Below are 10,304 nucleotides of genomic sequence, written 5' to 3'. Positions count from 1 at the left end.
CAAGACTGTCTCTATTGCTTGGGTAAGAGAAGAACACAAGGCAGAGTTTTAAGTCTTTTCCCCAGAACTGCGCAGTATCACTGGTGAAGCAATGGGGTGGAACGCAAGTCTGCAGCACTGACCTTATGCTCTAACTGCTAGAAATAACTGCTGAAATAATTGATCCTTGTTCTGAAGTGAGTCACATGTAATGTTACAGATGGGAAAACTGACTTTTAACAGAAGTGGTCTAGTTCTGTATTCTTATGCCTAGGCAGAGACTGCCTAGAAGGTTTTTCAAAGCAAGGCACTGAATTGCAATTTATTTTAATGCAAATCAAACTTTGCATGTCATCATCTGAGTAGCGAGCTCCGTTTATCCTCAATGGCCAGAAAGGAGCTGGAGGTGGCTCACTCAGATGTGGATGTCTGCGCTGTAAACCCACGGTTTGTGAGGTAACTCCTAGTGTGTGAGTGGGTCAGACGCTGTTGGAGTTTTTACCTTAAATACGGGTTTGTATTTGGATGGCTGCGCTGGTGATTGCCAGTGTAAGATGCCCAGATTCATTTCTGAGGTAAGTGCTTGCATTCTGCTTTGGTGTCTTAGAAGATCACTCAGTTGACAGCACAGTCCGGGGCTCGGTAGGAAATACCATTAAATGAGAGCTATAATTTGACCATAAATTAACTTCACAAAACTTAAGGAAAAATAACTAGTCCCCTGACGTTAATGCTATATTTGCTTTCCTAGTTCTTTGGTCAAGGGCAGCCCTGCTTTTCAAATTTTCTGTATATGATATAAAACATCTACAATTCAGTTTGTCCTGGGGAAGTTTTGATTTGCTTCTCACCGAGTCTGAAAAACAAAAAAGAAATTTGAGCCATATTTGGTAGAGGCAAACACCTGGACTTTGATTTTTAAAGAGGAAGTACATAAACAGATAATAAATCAGGCTACTAAAGCATTATACCGAGACAGTAACAATATACAGATCTTTTGGTTTTACAGAGATTTTGCCTGTATTGTAGAGTGGCATATTTTTCATATTACATACACTTTCCAAGCATTTACAAGTGGATGTGGACCTGTTCTGCTCCTCAGTTTTTCACAGAGGAAGCTCACGTTACATTACATGACTGATGTGTCTGTCATTGTTCCATTCACAAATCTGCAATTAGCAGATGGGAATATATATTTTACTGTTTATTTAAACATCAAGCAACTGAACAAGTGAAAGCAAAAACTGTTAAAAGACAGTTCCATTTTCCTATCAGGTTATTTTTTAAAGATGAAAAAAATGCTGATAATTGACATTGAGCATAACAGGTCCCTTTCTGGCATGGTAATATTTTCTCCGCTCAGTGACCCGCTCCTCTGACCGGTCGATTGTTTTACATTACCATCCCCTTTGCATTTCCCTTTGCCATGTCCTCACCCTCCCCACATACATGCTTGCAAAACGTTCCCCTGCCTCACCTCTTCTCCCTATATATTTTCCTTCAGCTTTTATATGCTCCCCTCTTGGTTACTGGCGTTTTCTCCTGCTCCCCATATTCCTCGTCCCTTTTCCCATTTTCCTGTCAGAGGTGACTTTCCCAGAGGATGCTTCATCTCATTGCATTTGGGAGAGAAGACTGAGCACAGTCTCATTCCTCATGGAGCATCTGCGGAGGCCAACTTAATTTAGGTTTTTTTCACAACTTTTTACAAATAAACCTAGTTTAATCTAGTGGAATATTTATGAGAGTCGGCGACACTGCCAGTGGCAGGAGTTTGGGGAAGACAAGCTCCTAAAAGTCTCCTAACTTAGTGATTATTTTTTGCCTTTGTGTATGTTACAGCGCATGTCTCATTTTGTTTGTTCTCTTGTAATTCACACGCCATAGTAACAGAAATTCTTATAGCCACAGAAGTTTTTAAGCCTGTTTTCTAATCCTGTTCTTGGCCTTAGCTGTACTTTATAAAATGAAACTAATTATTAGGGTTTGAGCATGGTAGAAGTTTTCAAGAACTCAAAGTCCGTTTGCTATTGTTTTAGATTGTTTTGAAAATCTCTGCCAAATCTGCCTGTGATCTTAGTCTTCTTGCCTTCGCCAAAGCTAATGCAAGATAGATGCGGTCAGCTGAGCAAGCAGGGGAAGCAAGAACTGCTGCGGTTATCGAGCCATATTTTGTACAGCATCTGAAACCCTAAAGATACATGTTTATGTCCTTTAAAATCACAGAGATAGAGATGTAAAGTGTAGAGGCTTATCATTTCCACCTCCAAATAAATTTGGTTAAAGCTGGCTAGCAGGATGCTGTTAGTACGTATGCCTTAAAGTGAATCAGTAAACTGTCCTCAGCTGCGGCTGTCAGTGCTCCAGCCCGTGGGCAGCTCGGTGTCTCAGGAGCTGCCGCTGAAGCGAGGAGAGTGGGGACTGCATCTGCAGGCTTACTTACTGCCGGGCGGGTTGTCCTGGGGGTGTCTTTTGGCATGCTGGACAGAGTGCTCCAGAAAACAAATGCTCCCACAGCTTTCACGGTGGAAGAGCCGTTACACCTCAGCAAGCGACAGCGTAAGTTCACAGTTCCTTTTGCTAAGCAATTCCTTCACTTCTCATTGCACTATTTGTAATACGCAGGAGGCATCATTCGCCGACTGCCGCATTCCCACTGACCGCTTCAGACTAAGGCTGCGTGACTCCCTTTTGAGCCTGTGTTTAGAGGAGTTGGAACTATACCCCCAGTGGAGCAAGGAACTGCAGATCTCGAAGATATTTTGGTAGCAGCCCCTTTATTGTCTTTTGCTGGCTGTGAATATTTCATGCTACCCATATGGTTTTCTGTCTGCCTTACTGGAAAGCTACACTCTCAGCTGTATTTGTTTGGTAACACCTTGTGTGCAACCTGCCGTTTCCTCTGATGGCTGGTTCACTGACAGAGCCAAGAGTGTGCAGGTAGATTGCATTAAGAAGTCAAAAGTATAAGAAAAAAAGCCCCTAAAATAATAAATCCTCTCTTAATTATAGCTGTATCCCTGAAAATAAGTTTAGTTTACATGTTTTTATGTTTAGTACATAGATCTATCTATTTCCTCTAAAGTGGAAATTCTTGGGAAAAAATAGTGGTTTTTTTATTATTCTGTTTAAAGACAATATTTGAAAGTTGCGTAAAAATATATACTTAAACCTCTGTATTTGACATAAGATATGCAGTGACAACCCCATGTGCTGCGTGCCTACGCATTTGGACCCACGAGTGAGGCCAAGTTTCGCCCTACGTCGTGAAACTATCGCTGCATTTCAGTGACTTGCAGCAGCCTGGTTCTCCACCTTCGCAGCTGCAGAGAGACGTACGTTGTCTCTCCCACTCCACATCATCGACACGGGATTTTCAGCAGAGTTGTCGGTGCTGAAGAAATGAACTCGCCAGCCACAGCAACGCTGCAATTGTTTAATTTCACAGCGGAAAGTTTTGCTGAAGATGTAGTAAATAAAAGGGTTATACGCTGTTGACGATTTGGCAAACAGACAGGGCAGCAGTGTAACAATGGGCTGTAGGGAACCGCTGGAGTTAAATATGGACCAGAAGCTGGCTGCTGCATACGGTGTCCATGAGCTCAGGAACCCGACTGAGATGAGCACGGCCATCTGAAAGGCAAACAGGGCTTCAGTCCTCGGCTTGCACTGACAGGATCTGATACTTAGGTGCGTGCTGTGTAGATGAAACCACACCTGAACCAGCTGAAATACCTGAAACTGTACACTTACTATGTTGTGACATGAGCACAGCTAACACCGGGCAATGCATACATGCTTTTATTCCCACCTAGTAGATCTACACTGTGGGTTTCTTATGATGCAGCTGTTGTTTTCATCTCCTTCCCTGACACTGGCTTCAAAAGGTCATGGAGACAGCCCAGCCTGACAGTACAGCCTAGCAATAGGCTGGCCTCTGGAACACTTGGGTCAATTCTGCTTTTCCACAAGAAAAGTGCTTATTTGAAAAATTTTATGTTAAAAAACTCTGTTTCCATACAGAATTTCTGTGTAGCTCTCGCTCAGAGTAGCCACTCAGTTGATTAAAAATAGCTGGGATGATAGAACAAGACCTCAACCCAGCTACAACATGAAAGGATTTGACAGCTGTTCTGGCATGACTGGAAATCTATATGTCCATGAAAGTCTTGGATGCAAACTGCCTAAAGATTGTTAAAGCTGCATTGTAGCTATGATAGATTGCTATTGGTATAATATGCAATGCAATTATAATCGATCATAATATAAGCATATAATATGCAATGATAATATTTTACTATATCGCTATAAGCTACTGACATGACAAGGTTTTCAGGAACCCCCTGCTCCTCTGAGGGGTGCAGAGTATGGGTGAGACTGGAACCACATCTCCATCTTTCACCAATACTAGACAAAAGCAATGAAGGGTCATCACGAGCCATGCATGAATAGAGCCAGTTCTCCATAAGCTCCTGATTACTGCAGACTCTTCTTATCACTGGGATAACTCACCAATGTCAGCTTCTTCTCCAGTTTAGCTGCATTAGGGATCCTGTCAATATTCTGGATCTCTTGGTATGCTTTATGAACCTTCCAGGCGATTCCCAAGTAACAGGCAACGATGGTCAGTGCAGGCAGGACTGTGCACAGGAGGAACATGCTCAGGATGAATGAAAAGCCATTGGAGGAGCTGTGGAACTTGCTCCAGGCTATTGTACAAGAGATGCCAAATGGCTCAGGGCCATAGTAGCCCCAGCCTACCAAGGGCAGAATGGCCCAGAGCAAGGAGTAGAGCCAGATGAAAGTAATCAAGATGCGAACAGTGTTCTTGGTGATTTTGTTACCTGCAAGAAAGAGACAGAGCAAGCATATATGGATCTCATCTCAGCCACGGTTTTTTTGCTATAACTTCTTCTCAAACAGAAGAGTGGTGGCTATAGATATATCTGGGCTGCTGCTGCGGTTCCCTAAGCCTTGGTCTTCTTGAGAAACATAACAAAGAGAGTCCATGGATTGGGTGAGACCTGAGTGCAGCCCTCAGTGCTGATCTTGAGTTTACCAAGTCAGGGAGCTTTACAAGATCAAGTTGATCTCAAATGTACTGTGCTTCCAGGCCAGGAACACCAGGAGAATACTCCTTCCTCTCAAATTCCAGTATGTCTGCTTGCACACAAATAGGAAGACAAGACAGTCTAGTCCAGCAAAACATTTGGGCTCTCCACTCTGAGGCGGTTTCACTTGGTGTTACTGAGAAGTGAGAATTCTCGTTGTTTAATAAGAAATTTAAGCAGATCCTTCTAGGAGTATAAGGGCTTCATATTGGACTAAAATTAGAGGCTTATTCCTACAGTTACTGAACTGATGCTCCATGCCACATTCCACAAAGTATGTCTCGGAACACAATAGCCCAAATGCATCACTACAAGGTTACCAGAAATGTAATTACTTACTGTTAGATTTGGATGAATTGGTAACAAGGAATCGAATCACAGCCATGGCACATAGGGTCATCATGCTGCAGACACCAAAAAGGAAACCCATCAGAGCATAATATATGCAGGATGCATCTCCTCCCAGCCAAGCATGGTTCCAGGCGGATGCAATGGCCAGTGGATACATGCTGATTGCCATTCCAATATCTGCTACTGCCAAGTTAACTGTAAGCAGCTCCGGTGACTTCAGGAGGGAAGAGCGTTTCACAGCTGTAGCAAGGACAGCTGAATTTCCAAGGATTGTCAGGATGGCTGAAAGAGAAGAATCAGCACAGACAATAATATCACATAGTTAACACACCTGTGAAATCCATTGATTATACAAAGGATGTGAAAAATTATGGTCATTAGCCTAAGACTAAAGTCTAGAAGACAGGACAGACTGGGAGACTAGCCAGAATTCAGCACCTCCCAGGCCAAGACACTGCTGTGCTGATGCTTTCAAAAGACACCGGTGTGCACCTGCTATGCCCTGCTATGAAACCATGTTCTTCAGCTCATGGTGAGGAAACTTGTTCTCTTGGGTGGCAGATAGGAAATGCCACCTAGATGGCATCTCTAAGAGCTGCTACACAGCTCAGCATCCTCACCACAGCATCCACTGCTTTGCTTCAGCCAGCTCTTGGGTTTCAGTTCCTGCCTCCCTGCTAGACAGGGATTTCCCAGTCAGGTGGTATTTCACTATGGAGCTGCTAGAGCAAAGAGCGCTTCAGATTTCTGTTCACAGCCTCCTGCAGTGCTGACCAGCCTTATCCACTGGGGGAAATGTTGTCATATGAGTAGCAGACCATATCTTGCCCCTTCATATCACCACACTATAACTCTTCGCTTCCATGTCACACACCCCTCTCCATGCACTATATCCCACCTATTCCCCTGTGGCTCCTACCTCATGTGAATAGCTCACATCCATTCACTCCACTCTTACAGTATCTTGCACAACACACCATCAAGTAAAATGGACCTATGCACCTTCATTTTTCCCTGGTAATATCCTCACTTCTTCCTCCTACTGAAGAACTCCAGCTGTCCTGCCTGCTTGTTCTCTCCTCTCATATGGTGCCCTCCACTTCCCAAAGCCTTCCCTCTTTGCAGTGCACCTTCCACTGGAGCCCCAGCACAAGCCTCCCGGCTCTGAGCTGCCTCGATAGTCAACATGTGCTGGCCGGGCAGCTCATGGTCCTTGCTGGTCAAGCGGATGAGAATCATCGTGTGTCGCAGTTCAGGCACCCACACTGTTCTGGTGGTCTCTGAGTGCAGTGAGACAGACCACAGAAACTGTTTAGCCAGAGGCATGCAACAGACTGGAGATCACTTTGCAAAAGGACCTGTCGGACATACATTATTCAGATATGCCATAGGGCTTCAAAGCATTCATGACAACAGTGTCAAAAGTACATATGACGAACAACTAATTTTCTCTTTTCTTTCAAGTGAACGTTGTGCTGGGGCTACGTTTTGATCAAAGGTTTTCCTGAGAAGGTGTCCTCTAAAAGTCAGAAGTGAAATAGGAAAACAGAAAAAAACGTTCTGTCATGTTCCCTTGTCGCTGTGAATGCAGAAAGGCTGCGTTTGCTCACAGATGCCACATAATGAAGTGCCCACGGAGGGAATTAATCAAGGCACATGCAACAAAACGGAATAAATACATTGGCATAAATCCAAGAATAGGCAGGAGATGTCAAGAGAAAGCCTTAAATGAAACAGAGGTACAAATCTGAGACACACACACCCCCCATCCCTCATTCATTCACTTTCTGACAACATTCACTTGGCACCTCTGGATATGCCTGAAGAGTCCCCTCAGCTCTCAAGAGGCAGGTGTCTGCTCGCACAGAGATGCCTGCTGTGGCTTGGTGTGGGACCACCTGCTGACAGGCAGCAACCTGGTGAGAAGAGCACTCTCCTGCCAAATGACAGCCGCAGGCTGGAACATCCTCAGGCTTCAGGAGGCAAATGAACCTTGTTCACTTCTCTGAGAGCCCTAACCACTAGGCAAGGGGTAGGGAAGCAGCTCTTAGTTTTACCATCAGAGGTGGACATCAAGGTCCACCCTCTCTTTTGCTCTGACAGATGCTGTTCCCCTCCGTCCCACTGCCTGTGAGGCTGCTGGCTGGCGTGGGACAAAACTGCAAGAGCGGGCTAGTAATCAAATAGCAGAGAGGACTGGGGGGAGTGTTGCAGCCCATGCCCTGGCCTTGTTGCTTCCTAATGAAAACATGTTTTCAGGGGACAAATAGGCCTTCCTGCAGCCCCCAGTGAGGTGGCAAAGCTATGGATAAATGCAACATGGTTTTCAGTTAAGCTCACTGCTTTGTATATGGGATGCTTGTGAGACTCCCTACATGATGTAGTGAGCCTGGCTGCCACACTGGGCTCTTGATCCAGTGCTGGAAGCTATGCCTGAAGTTTAGGTGCCTAAAAGCCCTTTAGAAGTGTGAGACTGTAGCATGGTGGCACAAGAGCAATAGCTGCAGGGGGACCTCCAGCCTCCAGCCCTTTGTTGCTGCCCCATCCCATTACCTAACTGCATCTACATATTTACATTTGTGTGAGAAAGGAGCAGGCACCCTGGCTTGGATTAGAAGAAAAACCCTTTGTTGTTTTGCAGATAGTGATTTTTCTCACCCTGAGTTGTGCTCTCTGCTGTCAGTACAACTGAGGGGACAGCACAGTGCAGTGCAGGGAAGTGTGCACGAACAGGGGTGAGATGTGAAATGCTAAAGCCCAGCATTGCCGCTCAAAGCCTCTTTACTGAAGCACATAAAAACACACACCTGTCTTTCTTAAATCCATCCCAACCAGGGTTTTCAAGTGAGCTGAAGGGAGGAAGGTACTTGCATCTTAGCAAAATTCAGTGGGACTGCAAGCCTAAACCAATTCCGCTCCTCTCCAAATCTATAATGGTAGTAAACAAATCACATGGGTACATGCAATAAACAGACAAGGAAGAAAACACTTGGCTAAAGCCATGGTGAAGCAGAAGGAGATATCCCCACTTGTATTTCACTGTTAATCTGCCTTCAGCAGGGCAAAGAGGCCATTATAAAACCAGACCTGCTATTTGGAAACCCCTTGCTATTTTATACCAGTTCACCCTACCGAGACACAGCTGCTCTTCAAGCATAATGACACCTCCTGCCCCCACCAAGGGTCTGACCAAAGCTGCTCTGCCCTGCTCAGCCTTATGAGATGGGCTGCCTCCTCTCCCAGTTCACGGGGCTGATATGCCAGGATAAGCAGCAGACAACTTATTTCGAACACTCGTGATGCCGCAAACTTGTGCTGGCAAGTCTTCAGCATCGAAACAAAAGATTGCAAACCTGAGAGTGAAGATTAATCCTGGCATTCAATGCACTCAAAAGCACTAAGGAGGGGATCCTGTGTGGAAACCGATTTTCTGTCATTTCCCTCCAGCTTCCTCTGGCTGACCGCAGCACGGATGGGGCAGCCCCCATGTGCCTGCTCCTAGGCTTCAAGCAAACAAGCAGGCTGTGAAGGCAGAACTCACCTATGATCAGAAGAAAGACCCCAGCTCCATAATCCACTATGGGGTGGAGTTTGGAAACGTATTGCTCCTCCATTGTCCTTTGTGGAAGTGGGTGAAGGTTTTAAATCAAAGGCGAAGTGACTGTAGGGGCAAAGAGACTCTTCCTCATGGTTTGCCTGCTGCAGATGTGAGCCGGGCAGTTGGGTGCTGTCAGTGTGAAGGCACCCTCCTGCTTTCTCCTCTCTCCCTCCCTCTCATGTGGCAGGGGAGAAGCCTGGAGTGAGGGAAAGGCTCCCTCCCTGGGGAGGCAGAGTGAAAGCTAGGCAGAGCCACTGCCAGAGCGATCCCGCCTGCCTGGCTGCCTGGCTGGCAGAGCATCTCTCCACCCACCCCCTCCTCTCACACCGCTCTGCTCCTTGCCTTGTCAAGAAACTTCACAATGCAAATCCCCTCAGACCGCCATCGCTGAGCAAAAACAATCGTCGTTCAACCATCAGCAGCCTTGGGAAATAAATCCAGGCTGTGGGATCAGGCAGGGGAAGGAACGTTGGGAGTTTTGTCTCCCAGCGTTATGGCTGAGTATGGGGAATACGAGGCTGGGGTGGGGGATTGCTGTGTTGAAGTGTCAGAGGAAAGCTGTTTGCTGCAGGGCTTCGGAGGGGTCACAGTCACACCACTGAAGGCAGGACTTCCAGAGCTGCGCTAGAGGATGCTCAGCCCCGAGTGCACAGCTGCAGAGCACCACAGCAGAACCAAGCTCTGAGTTCACTCCAGTGACACACCAGTGTTTTACTTGGCAAGCAACCAGAGCAACACCTCATATCCAATACCTGAGCCTAAAAATCATCATAATGCTCTCTTGGTCTTTATAAACAATGCCAAATTTTGCTCCAGCCCCCAAATACGTGTTCCAGGCTTATCTATCAATTTACATATGCAGGGTTTGGGTTTGGTGCATGCAAGTTACAGCTCTGTAGTTGCAATGCCATTAACTTGACTTTTAGCCTGGGCACACTGAAGCACAGCCAGCACATTGAAGAGCAGATATATACTACATTATTTAATTCCAGTACCTGGATATGCTAAGCTCCATTAGCATCATTCTCTGCTTGGCCTATTTTACTCTGTTCAGACATAGGGAATTTTAAGATCCCCAAGAGCATGTGTGCAATCTAAGTGGAATATAGGTGCTTCAGTATAGCAGTAGCAGCCTAAATTCTGAAATCTCTAGGAAACTGAGAGATTTTAAATGCTTTGAGTTTCACCAGAAAGCAACTCTAGCCATGCACAGGTATGCTGCCACCTCAGCTTTGCTGAATGCCTCTGTGCTTTTTCCCTGCTGA

The 10,304-nt window shown here is 45.7% G+C and overlaps 1 protein-coding gene across 1 annotated transcript; it reads right to left on the bottom strand.

Moving 5' to 3' along the window:
* Positions 1–649: 649 nt before the first annotated feature.
* On the bottom strand, positions 650–9,318 carry LOC119150547 (opsin-5-like). The gene is made up of 4 exons (XM_037393135.1): positions 8,983–9,318; positions 5,430–5,723; positions 4,492–4,823; positions 650–3,612 (listed from the first exon to the last, which is right to left on the bottom strand). Exons 1-4 carry the CDS (start codon positions 9,053–9,055, stop codon positions 3,265–3,267), a joined length of 1,047 nt encoding a protein of 348 aa, XP_037249032.1. The 5' UTR covers positions 9,056–9,318; the 3' UTR covers positions 650–3,264.
* Positions 9,319–10,304: the final 986 nt, after the last annotated feature.

This window comes from Falco rusticolus, chromosome 6 (genome assembly GCF_015220075.1).
Source record: "Falco rusticolus isolate bFalRus1 chromosome 6, bFalRus1.pri, whole genome shotgun sequence".
NCBI classification, from domain to species: domain Eukaryota; kingdom Metazoa; phylum Chordata; class Aves; order Falconiformes; family Falconidae; genus Falco; species Falco rusticolus.
The sequence above is the reverse complement of the archived record's forward strand: the minus strand, read 5'-3'. Positions and strand labels throughout refer to the sequence as shown.

Bases quoted from the DNA above. Each gene is read 5' to 3' on its own strand.
- LOC119150547 (XM_037393135.1), bottom strand. From the start codon at position 9,055: ATGGAGGAGCAATACGTTTCCAAACTCCACCCCATAGTGGATTATGGA. The intron at 5,724-8,982 runs GTGAGTTCTGCC...CTTCTCTTTCAG, and splicing joins GGTCTTTCTTCTGATCATAG to CCATCCTGACAATCCTTGGA. The intron at 4,824-5,429 runs GTAAGTAATTAC...TCTTTCTTGCAG, and splicing joins CAATTCATCCAAATCTAACA to GTAACAAAATCACCAAGAAC.